This window comes from Acanthochromis polyacanthus, chromosome 22, assembly GCF_021347895.1.
Source record: "Acanthochromis polyacanthus isolate Apoly-LR-REF ecotype Palm Island chromosome 22, KAUST_Apoly_ChrSc, whole genome shotgun sequence".
NCBI lineage: Eukaryota > Metazoa > Chordata > Actinopteri > Pomacentridae > Acanthochromis > Acanthochromis polyacanthus.
In genome coordinates, this window is record NC_067134.1 from 29035251 (window position 1) to 29056020 (window position 20770).

At 38.8% G+C, this 20770-nt stretch overlaps 1 protein-coding gene across 1 annotated transcript in view; it reads left to right on the forward strand.

The window, feature by feature from the left end:
• Nucleotides 1-20770, forward strand: part of col5a2b (collagen, type V, alpha 2b) — a 42519-nt gene that overhangs the window by 14936 nt on the left and 6813 nt on the right. Inside the window, 42 exon segments of the mRNA XM_022204023.2 lie at nucleotides 859-1077; nucleotides 3241-3465; nucleotides 4053-4069; nucleotides 4157-4189; nucleotides 4279-4311; nucleotides 4536-4589; nucleotides 8191-8283; nucleotides 8980-9054; nucleotides 9133-9177; nucleotides 9263-9316; nucleotides 9387-9440; nucleotides 9520-9573; nucleotides 10398-10451; nucleotides 10526-10579; nucleotides 10699-10743; nucleotides 10813-10866; nucleotides 10956-11000; nucleotides 11802-11855; nucleotides 12061-12159; nucleotides 12954-12998; nucleotides 13075-13172; nucleotides 13255-13267; nucleotides 13270-13308; nucleotides 13862-13969; nucleotides 14061-14114; nucleotides 14365-14463; nucleotides 15260-15313; nucleotides 15402-15500; nucleotides 15963-16016; nucleotides 16104-16157; nucleotides 16247-16300; nucleotides 16623-16676; nucleotides 16796-16840; nucleotides 18183-18281; nucleotides 18364-18471; nucleotides 18569-18622; nucleotides 18748-18801; nucleotides 19246-19299; nucleotides 19379-19432; nucleotides 19535-19642; nucleotides 19871-19924; nucleotides 20614-20667. Of these exon segments, the coding sequence (XP_022059715.2) occupies nucleotides 859-1077; nucleotides 3241-3465; nucleotides 4053-4069; nucleotides 4157-4189; nucleotides 4279-4311; nucleotides 4536-4589; nucleotides 8191-8283; nucleotides 8980-9054; nucleotides 9133-9177; nucleotides 9263-9316; nucleotides 9387-9440; nucleotides 9520-9573; nucleotides 10398-10451; nucleotides 10526-10579; nucleotides 10699-10743; nucleotides 10813-10866; nucleotides 10956-11000; nucleotides 11802-11855; nucleotides 12061-12159; nucleotides 12954-12998; nucleotides 13075-13172; nucleotides 13255-13267; nucleotides 13270-13308; nucleotides 13862-13969; nucleotides 14061-14114; nucleotides 14365-14463; nucleotides 15260-15313; nucleotides 15402-15500; nucleotides 15963-16016; nucleotides 16104-16157; nucleotides 16247-16300; nucleotides 16623-16676; nucleotides 16796-16840; nucleotides 18183-18281; nucleotides 18364-18471; nucleotides 18569-18622; nucleotides 18748-18801; nucleotides 19246-19299; nucleotides 19379-19432; nucleotides 19535-19642; nucleotides 19871-19924; nucleotides 20614-20667 (2870 nt within the window).

Below are 20770 nucleotides of genomic sequence, written 5' to 3' on the forward strand. Positions count from 1 at the left end.
TCCACGTTGACTGGTGGATCTCAGGTCCACGATGACTGGTGGATCTCAGGTCCATCATTGACTGGTGGATCTCAGGTCCATGATGACTGGTGGATCTCAGGTCCACGATGACTGGTGGATCTGAGGTCCACGTTGACTGGTGGATCTGAGGTCCATCATTGACTGGTGGATCTCAGGTCCACGATGACTGGTGGATCTCAGGTCCATGATGACTGGTGTATCTGAGGTCCACGATGACTGGTGGATCTGAGGTCCATCATTGACTGGTGGATCTCAGGTCCACGATGACTGGTGGATCTGAGATCCACGATGACTGGTGGATCTGAGGTCCATCATTGACTGGTGGATCTCAGGTCCACGATGACTGGTGGATCTGAGATCCACGATGACTGGTGGATCTAAGGTCCACGTTGACTGGTGGATCTCAGGTCCATGATGACTGGTGGATCTCAGGTCCATGATGACTGGTGGATCTGAGGTCCACGTTGACTGGTGGATCTGAGGTCCATCATTGACTGGTGGATCTCAGGTCCACGATGACTGGTGGATCTGAGGTCCACGTTGACTGGTGGATCTCAGGTCCACGATGACTGGTGGATCTGAGGTCCACGATGACTGGTGGATCTGAGGTCCATCATTGACTGGTGGATCTCAGGTCCACGATGACTGGTGGATCTGAGGTCCACGATGACTGGTGGATCTGAGGTCCACGTTGACTGGTGGATCTCAGGTCCACGATGACTGGTGGATCTGAGGTCCACGATGACTGGTGGATCTCAGGTCCATGACTGTTCTGTTTTCTACATCTCAGCTGCTTGTGTTGCTGATTGTCATTTTCTCCGTTTGTGTTTCGTGAAGACACCTGCACAGAAAATGGGAAAGTCTACGCCAACAATGACGTGTGGAGCCCGGAGCCCTGTAAGGTGTGCGTGTGCGACTCGGGGACGTCGGTTTGTGAGGACGTGGTTTGTGAGGACCTCGGGGACTGTCAGAAGACGGTGACGCCGGACGGAGAGTGTTGTCCTGTTTGTCTGACTGCAGATTCAACACTGACTCCCAGCTCAGACCCAGAAACTGGTAAACACTCATTAACCTCTGATAGAAGCTAAAAGGATCCAACCAGGAAGTCCTGGAGGGCCGAGATCTCTTCACCTTCACTGTTCAGTGCAGTTTTATCAGAATTTATTGATTCCATTCAAACAGTAGAAAAACTGACAGATAAACACAAGTAGAAAAATATGTCCTAAAAATATAAACATGAGTAGAAAGTCCAAGCATAAAATGTAAAAAATTTTAGTGATTTGTCCTTTTTTTAAGCAGAATTACCCAAAACTCTCCAATACCTGCTCCTACGTGTGAATGTTTGCTTGTTTTCTGGTTTCTTGTCTTGTTTTTTTGACTCTAATTGAATCAAACCCACCGATCTGAACGTGTAAACTTGATCTGCTGGAAATAAAACTGCACCAGTCAATTAATTATGATAAGGAAACAACTGTTCTTGTCTGCAGCTCTACAGTTTTGCCTGTTTTTTGCAGTTTTTTATTGCGTTTCTGATGAAATTTTGCTCTGATTTTCGTCTTTTGTCACTAAAGGGAATGTTCTTCTTGATCTAGATCTTTAATAATACAACTTTAATTATTTGACCCACAGACTAAATTATGTGCAGTTTGATAAAAATGCAATTTTTTGACCAATGTGATCAATATAAAAGTAAATCTAAGCTGGAACCACAAGAATGAGGATGGAACATGAGCTGGTTTAGTTCATTAAATGATGTGGCTTTAAGGCCCATTTCTCTTGGATTCAACGGATAGCACAAAGTAAGGAATAAAATTATAACAGATGCAGCATAAGAAAATAAACGGGCAGATGAAAGAAGAATTTAAAGCTTTTTGGGACATTTTATAACTTTAGCTAAAATCCAGATGTAAAATATAAAATTATGTTTCGTGAGATGATGATGATTTCAACTGGATATTAATGTTTTCAGTGTTGTATTTAGGGACACCGTGCTGCATTAATAACTGCCCTGCTGGGGGCAAATAATTTATTTATTGATATTTGCAAATGAAATAAAAAATGCTGAATTGAAACACAACTAAACATAATAAATGTGACTTATTTAAGCTAAAATAGGACCAAACACAGACATGTACGTCTTGGTTTAAAAATGTATTTTATGTGAATTCACATCTTAAATTCAGTTTAAACTTTCTGCTCCTTAAACATGTCTGGGTTAAATTAAAGCTCAGATTCCTGCTCCTACAGTTGTTCTTCTGGTTTAGATAAGAACCAGAGCAGATGTATTTTGTAACTCCTTTTTCTAAGGTTCTATCATTTCCCAGAGGTTTAGTCTTTCTTTGTTTTTATGCTTGAACGTTCCTCTCTGTTGTGAAGGAAAACACAAACTAAAGGACAAAGTGTTAAAAACAGTCCAATGTTCTGCCTGTAATTCATATCTTTGTTGTTCTCAGTGTTAAGGGACCAAAAAATAAGTTATTTTATACTTTAGATGTGTTTTAAGTTGATCATTTATCTGAATTTCTGCCAAATATTGGAACATATATTGATCAGGCTGTAGTTCAAATCATTTAAAATTTCAGTGTAAAAACTATAATTTTACATAACGTCCTTCTGTTTATTTTACATTTTTTTCTGTTTTTGAATATACAAGTAAAATCACTCAAAAACAGAATAACAGATTTGGATTAAATTTTCATTGAAGGTCAGAAATGACACAAAGACCAAAAGATCAGATCCTGTCAGTGATGCAGCTTTTAGTCTGGATCCACGGATTAGTTAAAGATTTCTGTATCATTGTTAGATAGCAGCACGGCGTCACTGTAACCATGACAACCAGAGAACACTACATCAGCTGATTTTAATACTGCAGTTATGTTTTTAAATCGTTTTGATTTTGAAAAACAGAAAATTCTGCTATTTTATATAAATTCATTTTAAAATGACAAATATGTTGCATAATTACATAAATCTTCACAAAAAGACAGAATGAATGTAAATATCGTCTTTAATTATTGGTGATCAATCAGAATACAGTTTTTATCATGATGTCTAATTTATTTTAGCATCAGATCGACCGCACACATTTAATAAAGAATCAGTCGACTCAACCACATTTCTGTTCAATGAAAAAAGTTGATTTAGTTTTGATCCTTGTTAAAGTGTCTCTGCCAGAAGATGTGCGTCCTCTGACGTCTCTCTGTGGTTGGTTTGTTTCAGGTGCGGATGAGAAGAAAGGTGACGGCTGCACGGTGGACGGGGAACTCTACCATCACAACGACATCTGGAAGCCTGAGCCGTGTCGCGTGTGCGTGTGCGATAACGGCGTGTCCATCTGTGACGAGGTTCAGTGCGACACGCTGTCCAACTGTCAGAAGGTGGTGACTCCAGAGGGGGAATGCTGCCCCGTCTGCGACACGTTTGCCAGCGCCGGTAGGATGATCGGTGAGAAGAACACATCTGGAACCCAGAACATCAAAGCAGACTCCAGGAGGAATCAGGGTCGTCTCTGAAATAAAACTTTGATATTGACTTTATTTAAGGAGCTTTGGCAGTTAAAACATGCAACACAGACAATCAAACAGAGCAGTTAATTAAAATAAATAGTAAAAATGATCATAAATTAAATGAGTAATTAGCTGGATTAGCACTCATCAAACAAAGGAAGTAGGCAGCTTAAGAATTAAAGATTAAGACGGAAGGTTGAGGTTAGAAATAAAAACTGAAAAGAGAGACAACATCAGAGCAAAGAACCAGGCAGCTAAAGGTCAAATAAAAGCAGAGAGAACATGGAAAATAAACACTGTACAGAATAAAACACTAAAACTAAATAAAGCTAAACCTCACATTAAAGCCAATTAAACCCGTTTAAGAAGTGAATTAAAAGAACTCTGCAGGTTTGATCTACTCACAATGAATGAGTTTCTGTATTGTGGAGGTTTCTGGCATTTTTCACATATTCTGAAAAAAGGACGATCAAACTAAAGTAACGTGACTGATTTTCTCCCTCTGTTTTTTCTGTTTTTCTCTAGAAATCCTGGGCTTTAAGGTGAGTCGTTCTCTCTGACCTGGATTCATATTTTTCTCAGTTTTTAATCCATAAAACCTACAAAGTGTTGATTTGCTTCCATTCTAGGGCCAGAAAGGAGAACCTGGTGATATCCCATATGTAAGTCATCCAGCAGGAAAACAGAAACGGTTCTGTTCATATTTAATGACGCTTCCAATGTAGAAACCAAACCTTTTTCTGTGTTTCAGGTGGTGGGACACCCTGGACTTCCTGGACCTTCAGTGAGTAGTTTTCAAACACAGATAATTAAATGATGCATAAAATAAATATTCTGCAGTTCATGTTGACAGAAAGTTTATAAAAACTAGATTTGGACACTAGAGGGCGACAGAACATTGTATCAACAGGAGAAAGGATTGCGTTAATGAGCTTCATGGTTAAAATAATAATTTTCTGAGTGTCTCTGATGAGTAAACCTCTTTAAAATGTTTTTATTTGTGTTTAGGGTCCTCCAGGAGCTCAGGGACCTACTGGACCCAGAGGCTTCAAAGGAAGAAGAGTGAGTCTGGAATAATCTACAACACTCACATTTAATCATTAAACTTGCCTGAAAAATCCACATCTTTGTGCAGAATTCTGTCCTCACACCGAGTTATCTCCATCAAATCAATAAATACTCAAACAAAAGTAAAAATCTTTCATTGAAAATGCCAATTAAGTAAAAACATGTAAGTATTTCTATTAAAATATGAGTATATCATGTATTAAAGATACTTACTGTGGATGTTTAATCATATATAGATTTTATTCTGCAGTCAGTTAAACTAATTTATTATTTTATATAGAAGTAAAAATAATCATCAGTGTTTAATTTCTGATGAGAGGTTTTGGTATTTTTTACATGGAAAGCATCAAATAAAATAAAAATACATTTTCTTTTAGTTAAATCATTTTCAGTTGCATGAACTGTCTGCTCGCTAAATTTCATAAAATATTCTATAATATTTTATGAACTCTTCATATCTTTTCAGTGCCTAAATGCTAAAACGTAAAGTAGCTGTCAGATAAACACAGAACATTAAAACTGAAATATTTTCCTTTTAAAATTATTTAAGTTGTTTGAAAAAAGGGCGAATAAAAATCAGAATTAAAGCAATACTCATACAACAATGAATTACAGCAAGAAAAGCTTCACACTGAGTTCCCTATTATTATTATTAACTGGTCCAAGCATTAACTGTATTTATTCCTGCTCAGACTGCTGAGTTTTGTTTTTATATCAGATTTCAGTTTACCTACCGGTGCTTTTTCCATCAGACTTCATTTCTTTCCATCAGACTTCATTTCTTTCTATCAGACTTCATTTCTTTTTATCAGACTTTATTTCTTTTTATCAGACTTCATTTCTTTTTATCAGACTTCATTTCTTTTTATCAGACTTCATTTCTTTCTATCAGACTTCATTTCTTTCTATCAGACTTCATTTCTTTCTATCAGACTTCATTTCTTTCCATCAGACTTCATTTCTTTCTATCAGACTTCATTTCTTTCTATCAGACTTCATTTCTTTCTATCAGACTTCATTTCTTTTTATCAGACTTCATTTCTTTCTATCAGACTTCATTTCTTTCCATCAGACTTCATTTCTTTCCATCAGACTTCATTTCTTTCTATCAGACTTCATTTCTTTCTATCAGACTTCATTTCTTTCCATCAGACTTCATTTCTTTTTATCAGACTTCATTTCTTTCTATCAGACTTCATTTCTTTCCATCAGACTTCATTTCTTTTTATCAGACTTCATTTCTTTTTATCAGACTTCATTTCTTTCTATCAGACTTCATTTCTTTCTATCAGACTTCATTTCTTTCCATCAGACTTCATTTCTTTCTATCAGACTTCATTTCTTTCTATCAGACTTCATTTCTTTCTATCAGACTTCATTTCTTTTTATCAGACTTCATTTCTTTCTATCAGACTTCATTTCTTTCTATCAGACTTCATTTCTTTCTATCAGACTTCATTTCTTTCTATCAGACTTCATTTCTTTTTATCAGACTTCATTTCTTTTTATCAGACTTCATTTCTTTCTATCAGACTTCATTTCTTTCCATCAGACTTCATTTCTTTCCATCAGACTTCATTTCTTTCTATCAGACTTCATTTCTTTCTATCAGACTTCATTTCTTTCCATCAGACTTCATTTCTTTCCATCAGACTTCATTTCTTTCTATCAGACTTCATTTCTTTCCATCAGACTTCATTTCTTTCTATCAGACTTCATTTCTTTCCATCAGACTTCATTTCTTTCTATCAGACTTCATTTCTTTCCATCAGACTTCATTTCTTTCCATCAGACTTCATTTCTTTCTATCAGACTTCATTTCTTTCTATCAGACTTCATTTCTTTCTATCAGACTTCATTTCTTTCCATCAGACTTCATTTCTTTTTATCAGACTTCATTTCTTTTTATCAGACTTCATTTCTTTCCATCAGACTTCATTTCTTTCTATCAGACTTCATTTCTTTCCATCAGACTTCATTTCTTTCCATCAGACTTCATTTCTTTTTATCAGACTTCATTTCTTTTTATCAGACTTCATTTCTTTCCATCAGACTTCATTTCTTTCTATCAGACTTCATTTCTTTTTATCAGACTTCATTTCTTTTTATCAGACTTCATTTCTTTCTATCAGACTTCATTTCTTTCCATCAGACTTCATTTCTTTTTATCAGACTTCATTTCTTTCTATCAGACTTCATTTCTTTCTATCAGACTTCATTTCTTTCCATCAGACTTCATTTCTTTCTATCAGACTTCATTTCTTTCCATCAGACTTCATTTCTTTCCATCAGACTTCATTTCTTTCTATCAGACTTCATTTCTTTCTATCAGACTTCATTTCTTTCTATCAGACTTCATTTCTTTCCATCAGACTTCATTTCTTTTTATCAGACTTCATTTCTTTCTATCAGACTTCATTTCTTTCCATCAGACTTCATTTCTTTTTATCAGACTTCATTTCTTTCCATCAGACTTCATTTCTTTCCATCAGACTTCATTTCTTTCTATCAGACTTCATTTCTTTCCATCAGACTTCATTTCTTTCCATCAGACTTCATTTCTTTTTATCAGACTTCATTTCTTTTTATCAGACTTCATTTCTTTCCATCAGACTTCATTTCTTTCTATCAGACTTCATTTCTTTTTATCAGACTTCATTTCTTTTTATCAGACTTCATTTCTTTCTATCAGACTTCATTTCTTTTTATCAGACTTCATTTCTTTTTATCAGACTTCATTTCTTTCTATCAGACTTCATTTCTTTCTATCAGACTTCATTTCTTTCCATCAGACTTCATTTCTTTCTATCAGACTTCATTTCTTTCTATCAGACTTCATTTCTTTCTATCAGACTTCATTTCTTTCTATCAGACTTCATTTCTTTTTATCAGACTTCATTTCTTTCCATCAGACTTCATTTCTTTCCATCAGACTTCATTTCTTTTTATCAGACTTCATTTCTTTTTATCAGACTTCATTTCTTTCTATCAGACTTCATTTCTTTCTATCAGACTTCATTTCTTTCCATCAGACTTCATTTCTTTCCATCAGACTTCATTTCTTTTTATCAGACTTCATTTCTTTTTATCAGACTTCATTTCTTTCCATCAGACTTCATTTCTTTCCATCAGACTTCATTTCTTTTTATCAGACTTCATTTCTTTTTATCAGACTTCATTTCTTTCCATCAGACTTCATTTCTTTTTATCAGACTTCATTTCTTTCTATCAGACTTCATTTCTTTCCATCAGACTTCATTTCTTTCTATCAGACTTCATTTCTTTCTATCAGACTTCATTTCTTTTTATCAGACTTCATTTCTTTCTATCAGACTTCATTTCTTTCTATCAGACTTCATTTCTTTCCATCAGACTTCATTTCTTTCTATCAGACTTCATTTCTTTCCATCAGACTTCATTTCTTTTTATCAGACTTCATTTCTTTCTATCAGACTTCATTTCTTTCTATCAGACTTCATTTCTTTCCATCAGACTTCATTTCTTTCCATCAGACTTCATTTCTTTCCGTCAGACTTCATTTCTTTCTCACTCAGTCTTTCCTCTCATTAATCGTTCTCCACCGTACCACCTCCAGGGCTTCCAGGGACCTCCAGGGTTTGATGGAGAGCCAGGAGTTCCAGGAAACCCAGGAGAACCAGGACTACCAGGACATCCTTCTCCTCCAGGGGTGAGATGTTTGTAAAGTCATTCAGATTATAGAAGAAGTGAGTTCAGCTCTGTTAAATATGAAGTGGTTTAAAACAGGAACTTCGTTATTCCTGAGTTGAACAGTCAGAAATGTTTTCTTCAGAAGGACTGAGTTTAGAGTCAGATTAACTCCGTAAACATGTGCTGATGTCTGCATCGTCTCCACAGCTGAAAAAGGAACATTCTTTACCAGATAAAGATAAATGTATTCAGCTCAGGTGGAGTCCAGATGTTTGGTGTGAACCTGATCAGGACTTCCACAGTGGATGCATGGTCCTGACAGAGAAGAACGGGGTTTAGAGTGGGGCTATATGAGATGATAGAAGGAAAACAACCACAAGAACTCACAAATCTGCCACAAAAACGATGCAGAACTGCTACAGAGAGTCTCGAAATCTCCCCAAAATATGCAAAATGATGTCAGAGAGGACAGAAGATGACTACAAATAGAGTCCAGTGTGTTTAGTACCTGATCAGGACCACCACAGTAAATGTATGGTCCAGACAGTGAAGAACGGAGGTAGGAGTGATGATATGAGGCTGCATGAGCTCAGAAGGTGCTGAGATGACATTTATAGATGAACCGCGACGTCTGGATGAACTAAAACAGTGACTTTAAGGACAAAAGTCCAATCTTCTTCCTGAACTTCCACTTTTGATGAATCTGTCCCCACAGGGACACCTGATGTCTCAGATGGCTTCAGGTTTCAGTGAGAAGTCTGGTCTGGCTGGGATGGTGACAGGAACCAGGGTGAGTTCTGTTTAATCTGGTTTCTACGTAAGAAGAGTTTGTTAGTTCTGACCAGTCCATCAAATGATTCTGTCTCAGGGTGAAGTGGGACCACGAGGACTTCCAGGGTCTCCTGGAGCTGCTGTAAGTTCTGGATAAAGACTGAAGCATAAGGTTTCACTGCAGGTTTAATAAATGAGCAGTGAATGATCTTAGTCTTCCTGTTCAGGGTCCACCTGGAGGTCAGGGCATTCCTGGAGAGGCTGGAGACACAGGACCGATGGTAGGATCAGTTCTGTCCAATAGTCACCTCTAAATGTGAGAACAGGTGGGATTTACATGTGTGTCTGTAGGGAGAACCGGGTCATCGAGGACCAGACGGACCTCCAGGAAAACCAGGACCTGATGTGAGTCAGACTCTCCTGTTCTCCTGTGTTCAGTGATCATAAATGTGAAGGAGTCTAAAGAAGCATCGTTTCTTCTCAGGGAGAATCTGGACCTGCAGGAGCGACAGGAGAACCAGGATTTCCAGGATCAGCGGTAACATCACCTCCCAGCATGAGCAGATAAATGAGCTATAATCAGGATGATGAGCAGATAAATGAGGATGATGAGCAGATAAATGAGGATGATGAGCAGATAAATGAGGATGATGAGCAGATAAATGAGGATGATGAGCAGATAAATGAGCAGATAAATGAGGATGATGAGCAGATAAATGAGGATGATGAGCAGATAAATGAGCAGATAAATGAGGATGATGAGCAGATAAATGAGGATGATGAGCAGATAAATGAGCAGATAAATGAGGATGATGAGCAGATAAATGAGCAGATAAATGAGGATGATGAGCAGATAAATGAGGATGATGAGCAGATAAATGAGGATGATGAGCAGATAAATGAGCAGATAAATGAGGATGATGAGCAGATAAATGAGCAGATAAATGAGGATGATGAGCAGATAAATGAGGATGATGAGCAGATAAATGAGGATGATGAGCAGATAAATGAGCAGATAAATGAGGATGATGAGCAGATAAATGAGCAGATAAATGAGGATGATGAGCAGATAAATGAGCAGATAAATGAGGATGATGAGCAGATAAATGAGCAGATAAATGAGCTGTAATCAGGATGATGAGCAGATAAATGAGCAGATAAATGAGGATGATGAGCAGATAAATGAGGATGATGAGCAGATAAATGAACAGATAAATGAGGATGATGAGCAGATAAATGAGGATGATGAGCAGATAAATGAGCAGATAAATGAGGATGATGAGCAGATAAATGAGCAGATAAATGAGCTGTAATCAGGATGATGAGCAGGAACACGCTGAGGCTCGGTCTGTTTGGTTTCAGGGCGCCAGAGGATTCCCAGGACTTCCAGGACTCCCAGGACTGAAAGGACACAAAGTAAATCCTGGTTTATCATCAGTAATATTCATGTTTTGATGTGAGCAGTTTGTGATTTTAAATGTTCCCTCCAGGGAACTGCTGGACTGGTCGGGCCTAGAGGTGAATCTGGAGCAGCAGGAACCAAGGTATGGAACCAGAACCTAAAGCTGGTACTTCTAACATCAAACCTCCCCTTACTGTCTGAAATCAAACCAGAAATGTGAGGTGTTTTCTTCTCTTCAGAGCTGTTCTTTGTGTTCTTTAGGGGGTTTCTGGTACTCCTGGAGGGATGGGCGCCCCCGGTCCTGTGGTGGGTAGAACTTCTGTAGATCCAGAACCAGGACTAGAACTCTGATACTGAAGCGTTTGTTTGTTTCAGGGTCCGGCTGGGATGCAGGGAGAACGAGGACGAGCCGGACCGACGGGTCCCGTGGTACGAAACAGACATCCAGAATAAAATAAGATGCAGAAATACAAAGAAATGTTTGAAGTTTGAGACGTTTTTTGTGTTTCTTCTGTCAGGGTAAACGTGGAACACCCGGACATGTTGGTAAACCAGGACCTCTGGTGAGGACCAAGAACATTATCTGAATGTTTCATCAGAAAACATCTCAAGCACACGCTGACATCTTCTGACCAACATCCACAGATATCCAGTTCATCCATCAGTAGAGGAATAAATAAAATGTGCTCCAAACAGCTCATAGAGATGATTGAACAGATGATTAAAAACGGCAGCATTAGTTCTTTGTTGATTCATCTTCAGCTGCCAGACATGCTGGCTTTAAAAAAATCACAAACATTACATCGTTTTTTTTAGAAAGAAACAGAAAAACAAACAAACATATAAATAAATGGCCTGACTATTAACCAAATAATAACGTGATGAAATAATTCCATGATTGAAGCTCAGGGATTGTTTGGCTGAACTGCAGGCAGTGTTTTCACAGACGAGTATGAAAACGAATTAAAAATATCAGATATTAAACAGAGTCACTTGTAAACATGTTTGACTGGTTGATTCTAGACTTTTATGTTTTTTGTACAGTAAATAATCAAAGAAATTCAGCTTTTTGATGTTTTTGAAATGATTTTTGTTCTTCTAACCGTGTCATTCTGCACAGAAGATGTTTGAATTCTCTCTTCCGTTTCCATAGAGATGCAGGATTTTATATCGCTGTGAAAAATGAACCCACAGTGAAGAAAAACATCCATAAATTTGAGTTCAGCGGTTTAATCGATTAATGAACGCCTCTACAATCTGTTTCTCTTCACTGATTGGCTGATTTCTACAGCATCATGTAAACTGAGAACAACCAGAATGTGAAGTTTAATTTGAATATTAAACAAGTTTTCATTTATTTACAGGGTCCTTTGGGAATCCCAGGAATCCCAGGATTCCCTGGAAGTCCAGGAATGAAGGTGAGACTGATCAGGTCATAAATAATAATAATAATAATATAATGTTTGATCTGCTCGGTATTTATCTCCCAGTGGAACAGAAATGAACTCAGGCTGGATGCAGACGTCGTTTTCTCGTCTGTTCCAGTTACAGATTTAAATCCTGTCTGTGAATTTCTCCATAAAGCTGACTTTAAGTCCTCTAATTTGACCTGAACGTCTGCAGGGTGAAGCAGGACCGACGGGGGTCCGAGGAAGTCCAGGACAGCAGGGACCCAGAGGAGACGCTGGACATGTGGGACCCCAGGGACCCACCGGGCAGCAGGTAAGACCTAAGACCAGATAAGATGATCCTTTACTGCTCCTGATGCCAGGAGAAACTCACATTTACTGGTCCTGTAGTGAACAAACCAGTCAGTGATTCACTGTGAATGTGTTCAATGAAGACATGCAGAGATTTATCTTCACATCAGGAATGTTTTCAGAGTTGAACTACATAGAAATGGATCAGGTAATTAAACACTTTCAATTTCAGGACTTAAACTCTGAGAACCCTTTTCCTTCATCAGAGAAAAGACAAATGATGTCAAGTTGTTTCTCCTCAAGATAAATTACATAAACGAATAGTTCTGTTTCTGTTAGATGATCCTGGTATCAGATGTAGGTAAACATGATCATTATATTCTATAAATGAATGTTCCTTTTTCATGATCATTATATTCTGACCAACCATCGATCACACAGACTGATAAGAGGCTTAAAGTTCACCCAGAAAAATGGACAAAAAACAGATTTAGTCTTCAGATTGTGGCACTTTTAGTGGATGTAAAACTGATCTGGTGTCAGTTTTTAACAGACTTTAAATGTGTTTTTCAGCCCTGAAAGATTTCCTGAACATTTAAAGGTTTGAGGCTCAGAAATGATGGAAAAAGTAAATTAAAAGTAGAAAATTAGTTCCCATTTCTCTGTAACTCTGTAAACATTCATGGTGTTAAGATGAGACTTTCCATGTCTTTACCTGATGGAGGACTGAATGGTTTCTACCAGAAGCTCCTTTTATTACCTGAATCAATCTGTGACGTTGCCTCATTCTGTTGGATGATTTTTATTTCTAATCAGGGCGCTGGAGGACCTGACGGAGCTCCGGGAGGACGTGGACAAGCAGTGAGTCAAAACTTCCAGGAAAAGGTTTAGTCTTTAAACCTGTTATCTGTGAGGTTTTAATGGTTTTTCTTCTCAGGGTCTGGCTGGAGTTCAGGGTCCAGCTGGACTCCTGGGGCCCTCAGGCCCCCCGGCCCCCAGGGGACCACCGGAGCAGAAGGACCAAAAGGACAACTGGTACCAGAGCCGTTATTTACTTTTAGTTTTTAATCAAATCTCTGCTTTTTAAAATGTTTTAATATTATCTGATGCTCCACAGGGGGAAGTCGGAGTTCCTGGATTCAAAGGAGAAGCTGGACTGAAGGGAGAACGAGTGAGTTAAAAAATAAATAAAAATAAATGTCCTGAAAGTTCATCTGGAGTGATTTATAGACTATAAGAACACAAAATCTGAACTGTAATTTTAAAAATCAAACAGAATTATTTGATATTTTTTCTGTTATTTAAAGGGAAAATTCAGTTTTTTACGTTGACATTTTACAGACTTTTCCTGTTTGTTTTTTAAATTGCAAAATAAGATAATAGTTAAAAAATATTAATTTACACATTAAACCATAAAAAAATTGTAACATTTGACAGCAAAATCAGACTTTTATTTATTTAAATTATTTAAATCAGCTTGAATGTCACATTTACAGGTAAACTTATTATTGGCTGTACAAAATGAGACTGAAACTGTACACAGGAATATTCTAACATATTATTTTTTTATATTTTATTTTTTCAGTTTTTGAATCCTACAGTATCCCCTCTGTGTTTTAAGACGTTCTTTCTGGCTCCATGGCTGCCATATTTGTAGTTTCTCCTGCATTTATTTCTTTTTTCCAGTGTGTGCTTCACTGACCGTCTGATTTTTCCGTTTCCAGGGCGACCACGGAGCTCAGGGTCCTCTGGGCCCCATGGGGGAGGACGGGAAGCGAGGCCCCCGAGGTGATGCTGGATCCATTGGACCTCCAGGACCTCCAGGAGAAACTGTAATAATTAATTAAACGATCCTTTAACCGTCAGACACGTTTTATAAACTCCTGTGGGTGTTTGCTGGAACTAAACCCAGATGTTTTTTAGGGAGCTCCAGGAAACCGAGGATTCCCCGGAGCCGACGGTTTACCAGGACAAAAGGTCAGTTATTACCTTCCTCACCTGCAACAGATCAACAAATCCATAAATTATTGTTATTTTAGTTGTATTCACTGATTTACTGTTGACATTTTGCATCTTGTACATTTATTTAGCTTTATTGTTGATTTCTGGGTATCTTTGCCTCTGATTGGTGCGTTAAGACGCTCCGTAAACCTGTTTTTAACCTGTTTTTGAACATGCTGTGCTAATAAGCGTGTTCATGTTGGGTCTCTGGTGTTTTTGTGGACAGGGAGCTCAGGGAGAACGAGGCCTTCAGGGAACCCCCGGAGCTAAAGGTTTACCTGGAGATCCGGGACGCAACGGAGAGCCGGGTTTGACTGGCGCTCGGGTGAGACAGAAACGACTACGCATGTTAATATGTGGATTTTATTTATTTATTGCAAATGTTTTTATGTCACAAATTTCCTCAGACAGTTAATTCAGCTTCACAGCAGCAGAAAATCTTCTTCCTGTAAATCTTACGTGATTTAATTTCTTAACTTGTAGCTACAAAGACAAATATATTGATAAAAATACACTTTTTTGTAGAGCTACGTGGTATTCATGTATCAGCATCATCACTGAGATGTGAAATTAGTCAAACACATCCCGTTTTCCACAACTAATCACCTGACAGGACGTCATTTACTGTAATTTAAGGGTTCTTTTATGTTTTTTCACTTCATTTAATACACAGACAAGTTTGCTGACGTGAATAAATTTGTGAGGAACAGAAGAGAAAAACACCAGAGAGGAAAATCTGGAAACAAATAAGAACCTGCTGTATGGAAATCTTTCTAAAAATAAAGGTTTTCTGTCTGCAGTCGCCTCAAAGCCACATAAAGTTCTAAATGATGAGTTAAAGTCAGATCTAAAAGCCGTCCACTTTACTCTTTATTTTCTGTCCCATTTAAAATCATTCAGGAGTTACTGGTTATTTCCAAACACATTTCAGTTTGTTTTTCAATTTATGTGACAGAAAAACTCAATTTAATTCAAGTTTCCCTTCAGACATTACAGAATCCAAACCAAGCAGACGTTAAATCAGATAAAATCGACCTGGAATGAAACAGGAAACATCAGAATCCTCCAGGATTGATGCTCATCGCTGACAAAACACTGATTAATGTGGCTTTATTTTCCAGGGACTCACAGGACTGATCGGTGCTCAGGGACCAGAGGGTAAACTGGGACCAGTGGTACGACGTTTCTCCATCAAACTCCTCGTCTGCTCATCAGAGTTTCTGTTTGACGTCGGCTTCAGTTTAACTTCCTGTCTGTTTCCAGGGTTCAGGAGGAGAAGACGGCAAACAAGGCCCGGCTGGTTCTGTTGGAAACCGAGGCTCAGCTGGACCCATGGGCCTGCCGGGACCCAAGGGCTTCTCAGTCAGTAGGAAGGAGTTTACCCAGCATGCACTGGGCTGTTATAGCATTGTGACATAACTGAACAAGGGTTTTCTAACCATCAATGAGCCTTTCAGCACCATTAGCTAACACAATGTAGCATTAGAACACAGGAAATGTTCCTCTGTACCCCTATGGAGATATTCCATTAAACATTTCCAGATAGAACAGTCATTTACCACATTAACTATGTCTACACTGGATTTATCATTCATTTAATGCTATCGTTACTGAAAAAAAAGCTTTTCTTTCAACAATAAGGACATTTCTAAGTGACTCCAGACTTTTCAACAGTGGTGCACGTACAAGTTGAGTTACTCTTTAAAAGTGAAAATCTAAACTTAAAGACAATATTTAAAACAAAATGTGAGGATTAATGATATAAATGCAGATAAAAATCTCCCCAGTAACTCAACAGGTGCTTCTATCTGTTGTGTCTTTCAGGGAGATGCTGGTAAGATCGGAGAGGCTGGAAGTCCTGGAGTTCCTGGTCAAAGGGTGACTTATTCTCACTGCTATAATACTTTAATTAACTCTCTTTATTATATAATGTATAAATACACTGATGTCTCCACTGTCCTCCAGGGACCAAATGGAAAAGATGGAGAGGAAGGAGCTGCTGGTCCAGCTGGTCCTGCTGTGAGCTTCAAACTCTGCTGAGATAATCTCATTATTTATTAGAGTTCATTAGGTTTACATCATGTTCTGTTCAATGTGTGTTTGTTTAGGGTCCAGCAGGAAAGAGAGGAGAGCAGGGACCTCAGGGAGTCAACGGCTTCCAGGTATGAAGATCTGATAAAATATCGTATTGGAGCTCCATGATGACGTGTTTTTATGTTCAACGTGTCTTTAACCTGTTTCCCAGGACAGGATGAGAACACTGCAGGACAACTAACTGTAGTTTTAAGCCTAAATATCTGATGCTTCATGCTTTATATGACATCATTTATTGACTATATTACGCTCCACCAGCTGCTTCCATCATGAATGTTTCAGTGCTTCTGAGAAAGACATAAACCTGATTTAAAATACCATCATGTTAATGATTAGATGGATATTTCTGTCTGTTATTGTCATTATTCTTAAATAAAACTGTGTTTCCAGGGTTTGCCCGGACAACCAGGTCCTCCTGGAGAGTCTGGAAAACCAGGAGATGAGGTACGACCAAAGGACATTATTATTATCATTATTATTATTATTAAACAACGCTGAAAGGATTACGTGTCTTCAGAATGTTGTTTTATATGAAATTACACATAATGTTGTTTTATTTGAAGGGTCTTGCTGGAGAGGTTGGTGCAGGAGGAGCTACAGGTCCAAGAGTAAGTCCCGATAATTACTGTTCACAGCAATGATTTATGATGCAGCTTTTATTTAGTTTCCTTTATTACTATCCCCCACCTCCACGAAGTGGAAAAGGGGGATATAGGTTTGGCCTCCGTCCGTGCGTCCGTGCGTCCGAGATGAAGGAGACTAGCCTAGCCGCGCTAGACAACCCATGGCAACGAATTTAATTCTCTGCCAGGGTGGGTCTAGTTACCCTCCATAAGGCTCGAGGCTGGATGCTCCTAAAACTGGCCGGACCAATCACCATGAAGTGTAGAGTCATAGTTCCACTGATCAGGAGGTCTAGAAGGAGTCATAGTTCCACTGATCAGGAGGTCTAGAAGGAGTCATAGTACCACTAATCAGGAGGTCTAGAAGGAGTCATAGTTCCACTGATCAGGAGGTCCAGAAGGAGTCATAGTTCCACTAATCAGGAGGTCTAGAAGGAGTCATAGTACCACTAATCAGAGGTCTAGAAGGAGTCATAGTTCCACTGATCAGGAGGTCTAGAAGGAGTCATAGTACCACTAATCAGAGGTCTAGAAGGAGTCATAGTTCCACTGATCAGAGGTCTAGAAGGAGTCATAGTACCACTGATCAGGAGGTCCAGAAGGAGTCATAGTTCCACTAATCAGGAGGTCTAGAAGGAGTCATAGTACCACTAATCAGAGGTCTAGAAGGAGTCATAGTTCCACTGATCAGGAGGTCTAGAAGGAGTCATAGTTCCACTAATCAGGAGGTCCAGAAGGAGTCATAGTTCCACTAATCAGGAGGTCTAGAAGGAGTCATAGTACCACTAATCAGAGGTCTAGAAGGAGTCATAGTTCCACTGATCAGGAGGTCTAGAAGGAGTCATAGTTCTACTAATCAGAGCTGCAGTGGTTGTCTTCTTAAAATGATTCAACAAAAAGTGAACTACTTTCATAATGCAGCTCTGAAAAACAGCAGCTGCTTCAGATTTGCTAGAGGGATTTCTAGAGTTTCTGTGAAGCTCAGGAACCTTCAGAACATCAACCTCTGTGTGGAGGACAGGAACAACACTCTTGTTGCTGTTGAAGATGAAACCGTGTTAAAGAACATGAGAAAAAAATCCTGATGAATGTTGGGAGAAGATTCTTTGGTCAGATGAAATAGTTTTTCTCAAAGAGAGTCCATCATGTCTGGTGTGAACCTGACCAGAACTTCCACAGTGGATTCATGGTCCTGACAGTGAAGAACGGAGTGGTAGAGATGATGATGTGTTGGGGAGATGGTATTCATAGATGCACTATGAATATCTGTGGATGAACCAGAGTCCTGGAACCGGCCGTAGATCTTTTGTTCTGGTTGTCCTTGCAGGGAGAAAGAGGTCCTCCAGGAGAAAGAGGTGAAATCGGTCCCAACGGGCTGCAGGGACCCAAAGGTAGTCCAGGTGGACCAGGACCAGATGGGCCAAAGGTATCAGAACCATCAAACACCTGAAGACACTGAAACCTTAAGAACTTCATACTGAAAAAATAACAATAATCTTCTGGTTTAGGGGAACCCTGGTCCAAAGGGAGCAGGAGGAGAACCAGGAGGTCCAGGACTGATGGGGATGCCTGGAGAAAGAGGAATACCAGGACCTTCAGGTCCAAAGGGAGATGCTGTAAGTTACAGAATAAGACTGGATCGTCTGCATAGAACCAGATCCATGATCGTCAGAGGGTTCTGTAAGGTTCTAAGACGAGTTTATCTCTGGACAGGGTTCTGTTGGAGATAAAGGACCTGAAGGTAAAGCTGGAGCTGATGGAGCCAGGGTGAGTCTCCTCAACCCGACCAGACAGGACAGCAGACTGAAGCAAAACATTTCACCTGATGGTACTAAGGTCGGAAAAAAGTCATTTTTCTTTTGTGTAAAATTAAACTCTGATGTATTTTTTAGGGTCTTGCTGGTCCTGTTGGACCTGCTGGTTCCAGTGGACCAAATGGAGAGAAGGTGAGAACATGAAGTTTACCTGCAGTTTAACCCAGGAATGTTTGTATTATTAGCTTTTAAACATGTGGGAGTTTTCATGGAGAACATGAAATTATCTGAGTGACCCCAAACTTTAGAACTGTAGTGTTTGTTGTTTTGTGCATTTTTACTATATTTTACTGTATTTTTACGGTGTTTCAAATATATTTTAATTGTATTTTACTATATTTTTTCCATGTTTTTACTGTATTTTTGAAATATTTTGATATATTTTACTATATTTTGTTACTTTTTTTACTGAATTTTTAATATATTTGACTGTATTTTTCTATATTGTCTTTGCAAACCTTGCTGACTCTACTTCTGAGCATCTTGTTGCAACAGAACAGAACCGGTGTCTTTGCCTTAAATAGCAGCTGTATCTGTGGTTTGTTTATCTTTATATTGACTTGTTCTTTATTTCAGGGTGAAACTGGACCTCCAGGACCTGCAGGACGTCGAGGCTCCAGAGGAATTACTGTGAGAGGAACTTTGTTGAGTTTATTTGGTGGATATTAGTTTTTATTTTCCTCACCATGTCTCCATTCCTTATTTACAGGGTTCTACTGGTGAGCCTGGTCCTACTGGGGCTGCTGGGTTCCCTGGAACTCCTGTAAGTCTCTAAAACTTATTTTAAAAAAAAGAACCTTTTTAACTCCAAATGAACATGAACTTTATTCTGAAGGAGGCTAACTCTGTTTCCTGTTCTTTCCAGGGAGTTGATGGTCAGCCTGGAGTTAAAGGTGAGACAGGTGAGGAAGGAAAGAAAGGAGAAGGAGGATCACCTGGACCCCAGGGGATGGCCGGGAAGCCAGGAACTCAGGTACATATGTGTGATTAACGTCCGTCTGTGAGGTGTTCATCAACACTCAGCTGAATAAAACCGTCTTAGAAACAAGCCCTTTGTGTTCATCTACGCTGTAAAAAGTGTTGTTATGATGCAGTTGAACCTGATTTTACAGCTTCTCCTATAAACGTCAGAATAACGTGGATAATTTTACATAATTTATAAAAAATGACTTAATATAAAGAGTGTGTTCTGTATTTTCAGGGTCCTGTTGGTGTGGCTGGACTGAAAGGAGCCAGAGGAACTCAGGGTCCATCGGTGAGTCCAGGCTTCAGTTCTGATCCGTTTTTTTAATGCAGTCTGACTCTAAACCAGGAGTGTCCAACATGAGGCCCGTGGTCCAAAAGTGGTCCTCCAGAGGGTCCAACATGAGGCCCGTGGTCCAAAAGTGGTCCTCCAGAGGGTCCAACATGAGGCCCGTGGTCCAAAAGTGGTCCTCCAGAGGGTCCAATCCGGTCCTCAAAGTGTAAAAATTACAGAGAAGACATTAACTGCAGATTGTAAATTAGTAAAACTATAAATTTAAAATCATTTCTGGACAAGTTGACAAGTAAAATACTAGATTGTTCTTTTGTTGTTTTGTGTCTCATTTTTGTCATATTTTGTCTTGTTTTTGCTTTTTTTTTTGTTGCCTTTTTCAACGTTAAACACTGTATCATCAGTTCCAGATAGCTGTGACTAAATGTTGTACACACTCTGTTTTCTTAACACATCTCAGGCTGTTCAGTGTTTAATTTAAAAAGTAATTCCTTAAAAGTGACATTTTTCCTCTAAAACAACTGAAACATGAGGAGTTGTGGTTGTTTCCAGGTCATTATGTTAGGATTTAACTGGGATGTATGTGGAACCTGAACTACGATGGGTTTGACTCCCCCTTTCTGTGTTATTTTACTTAAAGGTTATTTTTCATGAAAGTTCCTGTCATCAGAGGTGTTTTCTTCCTGCAGGGTTCTCCTGGTTTTCCTGGGTTACCTGGAGGAGTCGGTCCAGCCGGCGCTCTTGTGAGTTTTTCTGTAAAACATGATTATTCTGGAGTAAAACTGATAAATTATCTGGTCAGAAGGATGAAATCAGACGATGGATTTCCACTGTGATGTTTGATAA